A 16,272-nucleotide genomic window follows, 5' to 3' on the forward strand; every position below is an offset into this window, starting at 1 on the left:
TTAATGATTTTGAAAAGGAAAGACTTTTTTTTGAACATTTTGTAAAAAATAAAACACAAAAAAGAGGTTATGCATCCAAAAGCCAAGATCTCTAAACTAAAGGCTCTTTAGTTTGAAAATGAAAACTCATTCATAATTGAGCTTCATGTGGCAATTTTGAGTGCTTTCTAGCCCCCTCTGCTGTTTATCTCCTAACCTGCATCATAAAGCTTCATCTCCTGTGTCAGAGTTTAGCGCATTTGATCCTGTCGTGGTGACTCCACACGAGCTAACTAAGATGGCATAAAATGTTTGGTTTTTCTGCAGGGAATCAGACTCCATTCTTCTTAAAGCAGAAACAACATTTTTGGTTTTTCCTGTATTTGAAGAAGAGACTCCCTTTTCTAGAAAAAAGACGTTTGATGTTTGTTTCTTTTTTCCGTTTGTTTTTTTCATTTGTTTCTTTCGAAATATGCCTTGTGGTATGTTGAAATGTAAGTGCTGAAATGAAGAGTTTGAAATTGTGGGAATTTATTATTTGAAAGCGAACCTAATCTGGTATTCTCTGTGAAAGACTGTTTTAAAAGTCATACTGTTGTACAGTAGTTTATGCACTATTACCCACAACAACAAAAAATTGTGCCAAACTATGAACAAGTGACTGTATTGTATATATTTTTACTTCTCTATCAACATTGGGTTGTGAGTGTTTTCTGCAGCTATGCCTTTTGATTTTACTAGAAACATTCCAGTTAAGTACTAACCACCCCCTTTGAAAGCACCTGTAACTCACGATGAAAACAATATTGTTCACTTATACAACTTACCAAAAGTTTTATGGACATGACTAAAAGTGTGCCAAATTTACTTACCTCATTTCATGGATTCACCCTGTGGTTTAAAGCTCATAAAGGAAAAAAGAAAAAAAAAAGGAAAAAAAAAAAAAAAAGGAAAAAATACAAAGAAAAAAGGAACTTTGAAACTGATGCTGGGAAATTGTATTGTCCTCTCTTTAAAACCATGAGCAGAAAAACATAATGGTGAAATGTTGAGTTTCATTATAGGAGAGAGTTGAAATGGTGGAGGAGTTCAGAAAACCACTCCAGGTAAGTCTGACAGGAACTCGAGTGTCTGCATCTAGAGACTACGAAACAGCTGCTTTTCAAGTGTCTGTTTTCTTAAAGCAAAACCTGTAGCTGAAGAGCATTTGAAATGCAAAGTTACATTGCTAATTCTTTGTATCTCAGTTTTATATATTTTATAATAACCTGGGATAAATTCTAAAATAGTTATAAAAATGGAACTAATATGTTTCATACATTTATTGCTATTTACTTTTACTTTGAGTAGTTTCTTAAATATTTTTGATGCAGAGCCTGTCAAAAGTGCTCTCATATCATAGCTTTGGTGTTTCCTAAATGTCTAACCTTGCAATGCCAATATAGTTTGAAATTTTGAAAGCAAAATCATTAGTTTTAAATACAGCTCTGAGCCTTTCCTTTGATTCAGTTCGTAGTGTAAGGAGGAAACCAGAACTATTGGTGATCTCACCGATCAGGGCCGGATCATACATGACTGGACTTTATTAGACAGCGTTAAGTATTGAATGCTAAATGTATTATCAAAAGGCCTTATTTGTAACCCTACTCACCACACCCTCGCCCTCCAGGAAAATAACAAAAAAAAAAACAACAAAAAAAAATAATCATCTCTTTTCCTTGTGCAACTGAGAGCCTGTGCATTTTGCTGCTGACTTCTTATGAAACCTTGATATGCAAGAGACCTGCTAGCTGGGAGCTGCTGGGACCGGAGGGGTGTGAGGCTTGGACACGCTTATGCAATAGGAAGGGGTGAGGAAGAGGAGCCTTAATACAGCCGGACAGATCGCTGCCGTGCCCGCGGGCGCAGGGGCGGTGTGTTTCACAGAGGACACGGCTAGACTCAGTTCTCTGTCCAAGCAGGTCGTTTCCAGCCCGTGCCAAAGGCAAAGCACCAGGAGTGGCTGAACAGGCGATGTAGGTTCACTTAGCAAAAAAGCAGAGCAATTCTCATTGACCACTTGGAATCGAGACGGAGTCGCCAAGTGTCAAATTGGCATCAAAATGTTCCCAGCAGATTCTCAGATCTTGAGGGCCAGCAGTCCCAACGAGACAGCATGGCACGGTAATGCTCTGTATTGAACAGGTGAAGTAAGCACGGCCGCTGCTGCCCGGAGCGAGGTGCTCTGGGGACGGCCGGTCCCTGGGTGGATTGGGAGATGCTCAGGATCCAGGAGACGAGCGCTGTGCTGGGACTCCATCCCTGGGTGTTTGGCTTTCCCCCACCACACTGCTCTCCCTTACATCCCCCCCGGAGCCGCCTTTTCCATCCGTAGTGTCACCCAAGTTTGCAAGTCCCGAATGTGTTCGTCCAGCCAATTTTTGGGGAGCTCCTCCTGTGTGCCAAAGGGCGAGGGGCTGCTGGCTCCGTGGTTTGGGATGTGCGGGCTCCTGCTCCTATGGAGACAGGTCAGGCCTGGAGCTGGGACGCAGCACGTCCCTTCTTCTGACCCAGAACCATCCTTTGAAAGCACATTTCCGCTGGCCCATGCTGTGTTCTTCATGCTGAACCTTTTAACTGTGTGGTCCATAAATCAAAATATGATAAAGTACCTTGTACTGAAACAGATAGCAATATTTATTGCATTCGAGAAATGTGCAATAGGGCGTGAATATAAGGCATAAAACACATTGTATGTTGAAAACCCAGGAATAACCCGACTGCCGGACGTTTCAGGACACTGTTGGTCACAAATGCCAGCTGCCTTCCTTGTTTCTCTCCTCTCAGTCCTGCTGTTCCAATTTCTCTGCCATCTCCAGTTGTCATCCCGCATCCTTCCCCAAAATTTCTGACCGTGGAAATTTTAGAGACCCCCCAGTCCCACACAGAGCAATTCTGGCCTTTCTCTGTCTCTGCAGAAGTTATCCCCCTGCTGTCTGCTCTCACACTACCAACAAAGGGTGACTACCTTGAGCCAAACATCAGTCATCCCCTTTCGGCCCTTATCTCCACCTGCCTGTCACTACCTCAAGATTTTAATCACTTCCACTTTTGCCTCATTCCTTGCCATATAAACTCGTTTTGTCTGTTGCCCTTTCTTGTCAGGATTGTTGAATTTTTGTTTCTCCCAGCCACGGGGATGTCTCATGCATCCCCTGCCCACTGTCCAGCATCCCGTGGGCTCCCCGTGTCACCCCATGCTGACTTTGCCTTTTTCCCATCCCCAAATTCGTCATCTTCTCCGATCCCGGTGCACGTCAGCCATCTTCTTGTCAGACTCCTGGCTGTTCAGGGTGATTAATTCAAGCCGCACAAAGATGTTTATTCTGCAGCATCCCTTAAGATGTCTTTTCTACTTGATCTCGCCCCACTCCTGCTGTAGAGGCATCGTGCGGAAGGACCCTGACGTGGTCGCGCTCTCCTCTCGAACTGCGCCGTGCTGGCACGCTGCAGTCGGGCGAGTTACAATCAGCAGCAAAATTAAAAAACAGCCGCCTGCAAAGGACGGTCGTGAAAACGGGCTGAGATCAGACCAAGCCAGGGCAGTTTAACACGACCCTCCTTCGGGGAATACGTAGCGAGGGCGACGTCCTCCCAAAAGAAACCTGACGGCGAGCCGGCAGCAGCCAGCCCGACCCCGAAGGCCGCAGTTTTGCTGGAGGTACTTGCATATAGAGGTTTTGTAAATAGAAAACTATCACTGATGGGGATTCAAGTAATCATTTGAAAAATAAAAATAAAAACTTGATCAGGTTTACATGTTGCTTTTTTATTATTTTTTTTTTTAACATAAGACTTGTTGGAGAATCACGGATTACGGACCAGGTTTAGCGAGGTATTTGGTGGAGGGAGGCGAGCGGTGCTGCGCAGCTCTGTCCAGAGAGGAAAGCTGGTTGTTTTATTTTATTTTATTTTATTTTTTAAATTACAGCTCCAATGAGCCAGGAACCAAAATAGAGACGTTCTAAGCATTTTAATCCCATACCTGTCGGACCATATTCTTTCAGTGAGGGCTCGATCTAGCAAAGCACTTGGGCAGGAGCGCCCGCTGCCGGGGCCACCGCTCACCCGGGTGCTTTCCTGGAGCACAGCCTGGCCCCGGCACGAGCCGAGAGAAAACTCCATTGAAGTCAGTGTAAGTGAGAAGAGGATCAGGTGCATGGACTTCAGTCGGTGCAGGATCAGGCCCTTGGTCTTACTTTCTCAACTCGGTGTGTTGGACTTTGCCTATGCAGCTCCCAGGGAGTCCGGTGGAAGTTGCATGGTTCAAGGCGCTGACATCTATTTGAGAATGTGCCTCTTTATCTCTTCAGCGTGTAAAATAATGCAAAAAAATAATAATAATATATAGAATAAACAAAGTACAATGTCTGTGGTAGAAGCAAGGCTTTTCAAATCTGTTTCTCAGGTAAACAAGTGACACTAATGACAGTGGAGTAACAGCCATCTAAGGGAATTCGGATCTAGAAAAGGAGGATGCCCTCCATCCCGCAGGATACTTGGGTTGCCAGACACGTTTACTGAGCCTTTGAACACTTGGTGCAAAAGGAAACAAGAAATAAAATTTGTATTCACCGCTACCCTTCGATAGATAGGAGAAAAAAAAAAGAAAAAAAAAAGAAAAAAAAAGTTTCAAAAGCACAAAGGGAAGACTTTAAAATAAAATAAATGAAAAAAGAAAAAAAAAAAAAAAGAAAAAAAATATTCCAGTTAAACTCCTTTTGTCTTTTACTCCCCGTGGGAAGCAGGGTAGGAATCGAAGGAGATGCTCTGTTTCGCTGCCCGCAGCGCTGGCTGTGGCCGTTCTGACTGCTGCCTACAGAGATTTGAATGTACTGCTCCTTGAGTTAACTTCCATAGAACTAGAGGCACCTCGCGAGTAAGTTGCTACTGTTTTATGGTGCTAAAGAAAACTTTTATCCCCCCTCGAGCATTTAAGGAATATTAAATGGCCCTTTTTATGAATGTAACATATCCATTTCTGTTTAACATTTTACACTGCAATTTTAACATGTTTGGAAATTATTTGCCTTTTTCTTTTAGAATAAGCTTTATAAATATTCTGTAGAGTCAATTGAAGTATAATTCTTAAGGATCACTCTAAGACGCCTACAAAATCTTGTATATTTTTAAGTGTGCCAATTTGTAAAATATTTTGTAAGTGTATATTTTTCTTAGAAAAGTGCTGTGAAGTGTTTGTATGTGTGAGGTTTCCCTTTTTTTGCACCTTCGGGTGTTAATAAAAGGATGTATACTTAAAAGTTTCTGGTTTTAAAAACCAAAATACAAAGAAAAAAATTAAACTTTTGTTGGGAATTTTGTAATAAAAAGAAATGTTGTGAAAGAGTGTAGTGATATTGTGTAAAGGAAACTGGAAAATTTGTGAGCGCTTTGCTGTTTTATAGATCCTCTTGTAAATTATTCTTGTAATATTTTTGGTTTTGTTGTTCTTGTTGCAAAGGTTTTAAATATTTGTGACTGACTCTGTATGGTGAAAATGTCATATTGTTAACTTGCTGAGTTTTGTTATATTGTTTATGGAATAAATAAAAAAATTTAAAATCTCATTTTAAGATCATGTATGAAGAAGAAATTAAAACTGCCGTTTATTGAATATTAGAAATCGTTTCTTTAAACAAATTGCTGCCACCTGAAACAACCAAGTGACAGTCCTGCCGCCCCTCACACACGTGCTCCTGATTGCAGCCCTCCTGCTTAATTGGGCTCACGTTAATTGCGTTAGAGATGAGGGGTGTGACAGTGGATGGGAAGAAGTGGGAAAAGTGCCCATGTGGCTTTGGCTTCTTCGTCTCTGGCTTCTTCCAGTGAGAAGGGGGCACTGGGTTTTTGTTTCGGGTAGCTCTGCTGGGGCAGATGTTCCTGCAGGATGGGGATGCTGCGGGCTTGGTCTTTGGGGCCTTGTGGGAATTGGAGGTGACAAAAACATCGCTGTTCCTTTCCCAAGTGATGGGAGCAGTGGGGCGAGGGCTCTCCAAGCCCTCTGCCTGTAGAAATTGGGGCACAGCGCAGTGGGGAGGGGGATCCTGGATCAGCGGTGATCCTGGAGAGCCAGCATGAATGTTTTCCAAATCCTGAGCAGCGTCAGATCAGCGCACCCCAAAGCCTGCTGCTGGGCTTCGGCTCCTGCTGTGAGTATGGAGAAACCACCCAGGGAGTTGGGGACACAGCCGGGGACGTGCTGGGATGCTGCCGGGCACAGCAGAGAGCACCCACAAAACGCCAGGCAGCCAAATGCAACCGCTCACTGAGATGAAAAGGTTTTCTCCATCTTCCCCAGCCCAAGGCAGCAGAGTTGCTCTTTCAGTTTCCAACCCCTAAGTCCCAATGGGATGGGCATTTCTTGGGAAATACCCACTTTCTCCGTTTTTCTCATAGCAGCAGTTTCTCCTGTGTGGGGCGGGCAGCACCGGGAAACCTCACTGCAGCGCTTAGGCTGCTCCATGAAGTGACTGTGTTGCTTTAGGAGTTCCTCTGCTGCCTTCACAGGCTGTCTTGTAGAGACTTTAATTTGTTGATTTTTATTTATTTTTTTTAATTAGCCTGTTGGAGATGCGATGTAAGCAGAACGAATGCCCCAGTGAGCCCACTGAACGTCTCGGGAGCAAATCACATTTGTGAAGCTGCATCTAACTGGGCTGATGTGTGGGGCGCTGCTCGAGGCAGGACTGCCAGGTAAGGGCTTTGGGGAGCCAGGAGCAGTGCTGCAGAGCAGCACCCAGTGCCCACTGCCACGTCCCTGCCGTGGGGACCACAGGGCTTGGTGTGGGGAGGGTGGCACGGCCAGACAGATGGGCTGGTGGGGCAGCCTGGGGCTCAGCCTGGACAGGAGGCTTGCTTCTGATGCGCAGGGGAGCTGCTTTTTTTGCTAGGAAAGCTGCTTTTGCTGTGCGGATCCCTCTGCAGTTAGAGCAGGGTGAGGGCAGAGGTGGGCACGGAGCAAATGGGGATGGGCAGGGGAACCTCAACAGCACTGCGCTGAGCAGGAAACAAAGTGCCTGGCTGCGAAGGGTAGATGAGGGTTAAAATCGCTGCCACTTGCACTGCTCAGCCCCAGCTTTGCAGCCTTTTAAAGGCAAGGGTTTTGTCGTGGCAGTGCTCCTTCCAGCGGAGAGCTTCCTATATTAAAAAAAAATGGTGAAAGTTCCCCTATAAAATAAGGCACCCACTAAATGTACACGCTCCAGATCTTTGACCCAAATAAAACAAATTTAATTACGCAGCGGAGCCTGAGTACTGTTACAGAAAGGGCCCTGTTAAAAGTGCTCATCTACTGTGTTTATTTCACATGCACAGAGCTAGAATTGAAGTGCCGATAACTGCTGGATGAACCGCCAGCCAGCCACGCGGAGGGAAACGATTGCAAGAGGTAACTTCTGGCTAATATCAGCCTCAGCCCAGCTCTGTGGGGGCACCAGGCAAAGCCCCCGAGCTTCCTTGGACCCAGCCCCAGCCTGATGGTTTTTTTCACACCATAAATTGCGGTTGGGAGCGGCCAGAAAGGGGCCTCGTGGGGTTGGTGTCGGTAAAGGGATGCGGGCAAGTGGATGGGGTTTTGGTGGGCTTACACCCATGGCAGCCTTGCTCAGGAACATACCTTGTGCTGCACCAGTTCAATAAAGCACTTAAACACACACTTTATCTTAAGCATGTTAGAGATTATATCCCTCTTTAGCAAAGCGTTTAAGTGTGTGCTTAATTTAAGGATTTAATTAAGGATTTTAATTGTAGACTTCAGTATGTGCTTACCTGCTTGGCTGAATATGGCGAGATTACTGCGTGCTGAAGATCTCTATGTACAGTAAGTGACTAATTCCTCCAGAAGGAAGATGCTACATTGTTCCTGAACAATGCTGCTAAAATATAAATAGGAAAAAGGCGAGAGACAGTCAGCTTGATTCCTCCAGGTGAAAGCATTCTCCATGACCAAAGCCGAGTTGATTAAAATCTAATATAATTAGTTTTCACCTCTAAAGTGCCATTACAGATCAATAGAACAGGGTACCTTAAAAACGAGTCTCCAGCTCATAAGCTTTAATTACACGAAAGGAAGAATTCACACGAGAAAGGAGATGGAGACCTTGAAATGTAAATGGCCACCAAATAATAGGCTGCGAGGCCGTTTCTCCAATCATTAGTGCTTTAGGCTGATTTCCGAAGGAAAGAGCTTCTGCAATTGCATCATCAGCCTGCCTTGGGGTCATTTCCACGGTGTTTGATTTCTGTGATAAATTTCACTTAATTGGGGGAGGGAAAAAAAGGATTCCAATGATCCCGAGCTGCTGCAGGAGCCTCGGCAGCTGCTGGTGCAAGGCAGAGGCTGAGCGTGGATGCTGCTGGAGCCGAAACTTGGCTTCTGCACCTCCTGCATCGCTGCTGGCTTTGGATGCTCTCGGTGCCGGGGGCCTGAATTGTCTGCTGTGATGTTTATTTTACTGCTTGTGTGGTCTAAATGTGCGGTAGTGATACTGGTCTGAACTCTGGGGTCACTGTGCTTTACTGCAAAATGCAGTGAGATGTCCGTGTGTCGTTTCTTTGCCTGTTTTTCTCCAGGTTTTTGTCATTTTACTCTCCCTAGCTGAGTTTACGACGATGCGAGGGAAGACGTGGTGGCTGCCTGCGAGGAGAGAGAAGCGCTCGCAAATGGGAGCAGAGGAGCTGAGACTCAGCATGGTTGGAGGAGATGCAGAAAAAGGCCTAACTCCTCGCAGGGCAAGGATTGCATTTTGCCAGTGTTTGTTGGTATCCTTCACCATAACGTCTCCCAGGCAGTACGAGTTGTTATGTCCCAGTGGTGCCAGGGTCCTGGGCATGAGGACGTAATTGTGGTGGTCAGATTCTCCCTCTTCTCTTTTGGTTTCATTATCAGTCAAGCTGCAAAATCATTATTTTTTTTTCCCCTTTCCATTATATTCCTCCCCCCAGCTCTCACCACTTTCTTACCACCTAAGTACTTCTTTCTCAAGCACTCCCCTCCTTCTGCCTGTGCTGCTGTCTCTGCAGAGCATCCCGATTCCTTCTGAGGGAAAGGAGCTACACCTGCAGCCTCCCTCCTCCCCCAGCTCCCCTTCACTCCTCTCTCCCTGCAAACAGCTCTGTCCTCTGCCAACCCTTCTCTTCGGGCTCCCCGTGCCACCCCAAGCGCCCTCCTTCCCCTCCCAACCTTCTCCAGGAGCTGCTGGTCAGCAGTCACCACCCCAAGCCCTGGGACGGCAGCCAAGGCTTGATGTCTCACCAAACCTGCTGCTTTCTGCCACGTGCTGATGTTTCACCTCTCCTGCCCTGCTTGAGAGCACCTCCAGCCCAGCAGGACCTGCTGAGGACTGCCTGCTCTCCACCTCATCATCCTCGAGCAGGTCTGGCGTGAAATGTGACGGACGTGCTCCTGCCTCAGTGCTCCCTCTGCACAGACAGAAGAAAATCCGAGCAGTGTCAGGTGCGTGACCTGCAGCCTGGAGATGACTCGATCTCATTTCATCCTGCACTGGTGCACCTGTACAACCAGCAGCCCGTTATCACACCCTTTACTCAACTATTTGGTCTTCCTAGCCTTCGGGATGTCATGTTACTTATTCTTTCACCTAATGTATTTGGAGCAACTTGCTAGCGACGTGCAGCCCTATTTATCCTTCTAGGGACAACAATAGCAGGAATAAATGTTAAACTAAAGGAAGGAATTTAAAAAAAAAAAAAATAGCAGCTCTATTTGTGCTATGCCGAGATGCGTTTCTTGGCAGCCCTAGAGATTCAACAGTCTGGTATTTATCACGATGAAGCGCAGAGATGTCTGATGGCTGCAGGAAGGGAAATAAAGAGGCTGAGGGATCAGGGTAGGTGTTCGTGGCAGGCAGCTGCAGGAGCAGCAGTACGTCGAGGAGGCTGCCAGGGGCACGGATCAGCAGCGCTGATGGGCAGCTGTTGGAGGTCAAGCCCCACGGTGGGGACGTAGCCGCTGGGATTTCTGCCTCCCGAGGAGACCAAACGGCTGCAGCTGCCAGTGGAAAATCTCCCGGAGAGCTGGACCTCGGGGTCATCATGAGAAGCTGCCACTGCGGTGCTGTGAGCCCCCAAAGAAGCGTCAGCTTTGTGCAGGGGTGTGCGTGGGCAGGAGGAATTTGCACGTGAAGCTGCCGGGGCCACGGCTGTGGACAACGTCCTCAGAGGTCCAGGCCAAGGAGATGACACTCACTGCTTCATTGCTCTGTGCGGAGGGAGGGAGATACCCAGTCCTCAAGCAGCTGCATCCCAGTGATGGAAGCCCCTCGTCTCCCAGCGCTCCCAGTTCTTTACGGGAGCACAAAGCTGAAGAAACACACGATCCTTCTGTTTTGGCTTCAGTTTGTCCTTTTACACTATTCAAGGGACTAGTGAACTGCAGCCTGGAGCTGGCATTTCCTAAAGACAGTTCCATAAAACGTGGACATCTTGGCTTGTCGTATGCATCTTGTAGGCTCACGTAGGTGGCAGCACGAGTCTTTGCCTGGCAAATTCCTCTGACAACTCCTCTCCCTGTCCTCTCTGGCCCGGGGAAAGCCACCAGCCTGTAGGACCAACGCTCACCTCTCGTGCAGCTGAGATCACTGAGTTACCCTGGCAGCAGGCCCTGTCACTCCACAGTGCCAAGGGCACCAGAAGCAATTAAAGAAAAATGAGAATTGATTTGAGGAATGTAATAATCATTCAACTAGCTGGGGAAAGGGGAAAAAAAAAAAAGATTGTATCATTGATATACCAGGAAGAATAACATTTACTCTCCTATAAGCATTATGGAACCTGCAGAAGCAAGCCTGAGACCTCAAGGACTTGCACCACAAATGATTTAATTCTGAAGAACAAGAAAACAATATGTTGAAAATCAATCCGAGAGGCTAAGAAAGTGAGAAGTGGGCAGGGGAAGGGTTTCTGTCTCCAGTCTCGGCCCAAGCTAAGAGCCAGGTATGCCTCTGGCCCCCACGCCTGCCTTTTCATAGCAGTTTTCCTTCCCAGCACATCATTCTCTGCTCATTTTTGCAGCCAGTTCCACGGCTACTCCTGGAAGCAGAGGGATGCAGCTGGAGCCTGCCCATGCCACGGCTCCAGGGGCTCGTGTCCTGGTGAAGTGGAGCACCTCATTTCCAGGTGGGTTTTCCCTACCCGTTGGCATCTGGGGTGTTGGAGCTCGTAGCTTCTGGCCTCTCCTTGACACAGGAGCTGCTCAGCGCTGCTTCATTAGGCAAGTTATTTTTAATTTCCCAGAAAGAGCAAAACATTGGGAGAGGAATTACCATTCGCCTTTGAAACAGCTGCAGAAAGGCTGAGGCACTGAGCCCTCTGTGTGTCCCCCCTGCTACTCGTGCGATTAACCAGATGGCAGAGCTGAGTCACCCACTCGCAGGACACGTTAGAAATTGCACCTGAATTGAGTGAGGAACCTCCAAAAGCGTGGTTTTGATGTGGATAAGAGGGGGACCATCAACACCGAATAGGAAAATGTCTGTGAAAGATTTCTTTCCCCCCCCCTTTAGCCCCACCTCGTGTTTCCGCTTCTTTCTCTCTCTCATTTTTCCCTTAAGGCCTTTGACAATGAGCACTTAAGAAAACCTCCGCCCTCATTTATCAACACAAACGAAAAGAGAAAATAAAACCTGCCCACGGTCCTCACCCCCCTGAACAACAGCAGAACCCAGCAGGCACCCCGTGCTTTCCCAACGCCAAGGGCCAGCAGTAAGCTGATGTTCTTTGGGGGTGCCCCTGCACCACAACACGCTGAAGGTTCTCGGTGGCTGATGCTGCTCTTACAGCACGGAGTTGGAGCCAAAGGCCAGCAATAAAGCTGTTCTGTTTAATTTATTTTATTTATTTATTTGTGAATGCTGATTGCCCCACAGCTCGTGCTGCTCAGAGCAGCTACGGCTCATGTGAAAAAAAAGTTACACGGGTGAAAAAAGTGTTGGAAAGCTGTAGCCAGTTACAGAGATGTCCAAAATCTAAAAAAGGGAGGAGAGAGGACTGGAAATGACCTTTTCCTGTAGCTGGGAGTGCTCACATATCATTAAATATTTCCAGTGGTGGACACTCATAGCAGGAAGAGGGTGGGTGGGTTGTTTCAGTGGGCAGCCTGCCCCACTGCTGAAAATACTGCAGCGTGCAGCAACCTGGCGCTGATGTCCAGCTGAGAACCCTTCAGTGTTACATCTGCCACGTACGTTCCTACAGACTGCATGTAAAGTGTCATTTAACCTTTGGTTTCTTAACGAACCATGCTCCTTGGGTGTTTCTCACCAAGATGTGCTGTCCAGCCCTCGGGAGAGCCTTCCTCCAGCCCTCTCCACAAAGAGGTTGCAGGATCTCAGCAGCCGTGCGGCAACAGAGGTAATAAAACCTCCCTCATCTTCCGTGGTGTCCCCTCCTTTTGGCTTCCAGGGAAGTGTTAGCTCCTCTTGTCACAGCATCTCATTAGGAGCTCGTGCTCAGCTGATTATTTCTCTTCTGAATCACTGTTTTCTCCGGTTTTGCCTCCCGCCCTGTAGTCCAGCTGCCGCTCTATTCTTAGGCGGATGACTTTACATCTGGTGGTGCTGGAAAACATGCTGTTTGCTCAGGCTCGGCTCGTTAAGGGATTCAGATTAGGTTCTGCAGTGGTGACCCGCCCTTAACTTTGTACATCTGCAGATCACCAGTAATGGTTTTGTATTTCCTTTGAGGTCACTGATCACACGCTAAGTGCTGCGGGGTCAGGAACCGACAGAAGGGAGCGGTGCCGTGCTCTGCGATGAGTCTGCTTCCAGCTGCACCCTGAGACCCATCAGTTGGCTTGCAGTCCAATTAATATTTGTAATATTGACTTCGATCGTTCCTCTTTCTCAACCAAAACATTATGAAAGACGGGATCGGACGTCTTACCAACTGCAGGTTTGTCGTCTCAGCACTACTACTTGACAGGCCTGATATTATTGGACTCGATGATCTTGAGGCCTCTTCCAACCTAGGAATTCTGTGATTCTGTGATTAAGGAAGGTACCTGGTTAACCTGACAAAGCCTAGTTTTCACAACATTACAGGAGTATCTTCTTGAAATGCTTTATTAGCGAGGCCTCTTATCAGCCCTACATTATTTGGCTTGGAATTGCTATCAGTACGACAAGGATACACCGTATGTACTTAAATAAAGGCCATCCTTCCCCCCACGGGCCTCTGCTTCATTGAAAGTGTAATATTCCCCCCCTTGTCTTTTGCAGACTTGTTCTACCTGGCTGGGAATTAAGGAGCTGGGATGTGGCAGGATGGTACCTGAGCTAATATTTAAGCTCTCCTGAGAGCGCAGCACTGCCTGACAAAGAGGTCCCTGATCTGAATTTGTTTATGTCTAGCAAATTACTGAAAACTATTAAAAACGCCTCCCTAAGGTGCAAGGTTTTCTTCCTTCAGCACTTCAAATCTCTTTGATGCCAGATCTGCCTATTTAAACATGACCAGCTTGAATATCCTCTGCGATGTGGTTTGAACGGAAAATATTTTGTTGTGTGAGACGTAAACCCAGGCTTCTCCCCCCACCAGAAGGTAACTTGTCCAACGAAGAAGATGGCCTGTTGTGAGTGCTGTAAAGCAGGCTGTACTGAAGTGGAAAATAGAAAAGTTAGACTGTCAGCAATTGTTGTAACCTTAGGTTTCCTCCCTGGGTTGTTCTGGGCTGGTAGATTAGCGTGAAGTGGCTTCATTTGCCTGCTCAGTACCTGCCTCTGCTAATGCTTTGAGTATGTAAGGATTTGAGTGTGTCAGTTTGTCAGGTCTTTCTCTCTCTCTCTCTTTTTTTTTTCTTCAGTTTAGAAGCTCCCAAGAGATTCAGATTTTTCTCACCTCACTGCATTTGGATTATTACTTATCTATATTGTGAATAAATTATTTTAATACGTTTCTAGGAGGAAAAAAAAAAAAAGCAAACATTTTTCCTCATCTATCGCTGCATACCAAATAACCAGTTTTTAAGACCCAAGGGGATTTAAAGCAAATTTATTTACCCTCATTGAAGGAAACGACATTAAACTTACCACGGAAAAGTGTTGTAATTCTCCTTTGCTGTACATACATCACCAAACTGCAGACAGGCAGTTAAGGATGAATTACACCAAGCTTTCGCTATAGATTTGGGATTTCTTCCCCATACTGAAAAGTTCTCTATGCAAATACATTCTCCCCTACACTATCATTGAAATGCACTGCTACGCTGATCCTATTTTTTTTCAAAGCTAGCAAAGAGATGTGTGTGCACAGGTCATAAATTATTATTAATGCTAACTGGACGATAAAATCTACTAAGCAGTTTTGAAAAACCAGAGCTTATTCTGCATCGGATTGACCCTGTAGTGTATTCGCAAATCATCTCACTGCAGTGGGTGGGGAGGTTCTTGTCCCCAGTTGTTGCTGGACCTCAGCAACAAGATTTTACTGCTGAAGTAAAGTGTACTTCAGCAGTACGTCACTGGGTTTTTCACCTGCAAGCAAACTGACAAATATCTACCCTAACAATGTGAACTCACCCACAGGAGTAAAGTATAGCATGCTTCATTCCTCTGCTGCTTTCCATTTGATGATGCTTTAGACTTTCAGTAAGGTTATTCACTCAAAAATATTCTATTGAGAGAAAAAGAAACAGACAAACAAACAAAATTGCTTGCCAGATGTCATAAAATACTCTGAGGCTGCACCAGGAGCATAAACCATCATCCTTTGGTTCAAATAAAAGAATATGCTCCGCCTCCCACTTGCTCAATAATCCTAACATTTTTCTGCTTAGGTTACTGGTGGATAACAAAGCCACTTTTATCCTGCTCTGACCTTGCCTGGCATTCAGAAAAGGCAGGGAGAAATACAGGAGTCACTTGCACGCGTAAGTCACAGTTGTACCACCGTCCAGTTCTTCAGTTCTCTGAGGTCTCTCATCGGAGCACTCTGGTGGACATCCTGCTGATTTGCTGAGTGCCAATACTCACACTCAGTGGCTGTCTTATCAGTTGTCAGCACAACGCTTTCCGTGATAAAATGGATTTTTTGTATGCTGATCAGCTGCTCCTTCAATTACTGATGTTTTACAGCAGAATTTATTTATTTTTTTTTTACTTATTTCAAAGATGGCTGTCAGAAAAGAAAGCTTACATGCTCAGCCATGGGATCTTTCTTTCTGCAGGGGATAGTTTCTCCAAGCAGTGGAATCTATCTACATAAAAAAAATCTGTTCCTCTTGTGTCAGGAATAGCTCCAAGAGGACTTTTCCCAGTGGCAAATATTTTGGCCCATTAAAACTGCAAGATTGCTTTTTTTGACGTTAAATTTACCCCCCACTCCTGCACTTTTTTTTTTTTTTTATTTTTTTTATTATTGTTATTTAATTTTACTCACGTTGACCACTAAAAACAGATTTGCTAGGTCATGGTTTGACCCTACAGCAAATCTAACTGTAATGAAGGATCCATAATGGAGCAATGATGCAAAGCACTGATGTGATTTAACTCGCTGTCCCAGCTCCCATTTGCTTTAAAAATAAACAAACAAATAACAGCTTAACCTTCTGTAAGCAAGTTTTATTCTGGGTTAGGTATCGCCTTTTTATTATGACTGTATTGGGAATCATCGTTCCACTTGCAGCTGGAATAAACTTCCATGCTTTATGCTCCGTGTAATTCAACAAAAATACAGCGGGGAATGTACATCTGATCCACGTGGAACTGGGATTGTTCCTGCTCTCCTTTAATTATGCTTTTGGCATCATGGTCTTAGTATCATTTCCATTCCTGGTCCCTTTCTGTAGCAAGTGAAATGGATGAGAAAAAGTAACTGAACGCTCCGTTCTCTCCAGCCCAAACACTGTAGTTGCCTTTTGAGTTCTCAAATCTGAAGGGGAAAATTCGAACCGTGATTATTTAAGAACGCTTCATTTACATCAGTAGTTGGGCTGGTCTCTTCCTACACATTTAAGTTTCAACAACCTTTGTCTGCTGCCCACCCCTCAACCTGACAGCAGTCTCACTCCTGTTATCAGTGAGGTACCAAGAGGAGAACCAAAGCTCTCCCGTGGTCCTGCTGAAACCACATCAACCCTCACAAAGATGCTCTTCCTCTGTGTTCTGGTTCTTGCTCAAAAATAAAGATGACGCTCATGGAAGTTGGTTTTACTATTCCTAATGGCCTTTTCAGGAGATACTTTGAGTCAGTAAAACGGGATCTTATCAAACTTCTGACGGAATCACTTCTGCTCTTTGC

At 45.7% G+C, this 16,272-nt stretch overlaps 1 protein-coding gene and 1 long non-coding RNA gene across 7 annotated transcripts in view; both read left to right on the plus strand.

The window, feature by feature from the left end:
• NEXMIF (neurite extension and migration factor) overlaps positions 1 to 5,585 on the plus strand; it is a 133,252-nt gene extending 127,667 nt beyond the window's left edge. For 3 of the 5 annotated variants that reach the window (XM_068696941.1, XM_068696940.1, XM_068696943.1), the window contains one exon: positions 307 to 5,585. In XM_068696941.1, coding sequence (XP_068553042.1) covers positions 307 to 484 — 178 coding nt within the window. In that variant the 3' untranslated portion in view covers positions 485 to 5,585. The remainder of the gene's footprint in view (positions 1 to 306) is intronic. The other 2 variants (XR_011101006.1, XM_068696942.1) reach the window with 2 other exon arrangements.
• A 177-nt stretch (positions 5,586 to 5,762) lies between these two features.
• On the plus strand, positions 5,763 to 14,821 carry LOC137863632 (uncharacterized). Of its 2 annotated transcripts, XR_011101008.1 has the most exons (6): positions 5,763 to 6,167; positions 6,579 to 6,711; positions 7,333 to 7,405; positions 7,768 to 7,837; positions 8,590 to 10,971; positions 11,050 to 14,821. It is a non-coding gene; the product is annotated as an uncharacterized lncRNA (long non-coding RNA). The 2 variants fall into 2 exon arrangements; XR_011101007.1 differs by lacking the exon at positions 11,050 to 14,821 and having other exon boundaries at positions 5,764 to 6,167; positions 8,615 to 9,732.
• Positions 14,822 to 16,272: the final 1,451 nt, after the last annotated feature.

Source organism: Anas acuta, chromosome 13 (genome assembly GCF_963932015.1).
Source record: "Anas acuta chromosome 13, bAnaAcu1.1, whole genome shotgun sequence".
Taxonomy (NCBI): Eukaryota; Metazoa; Chordata; class Aves; order Anseriformes; family Anatidae; genus Anas; species Anas acuta.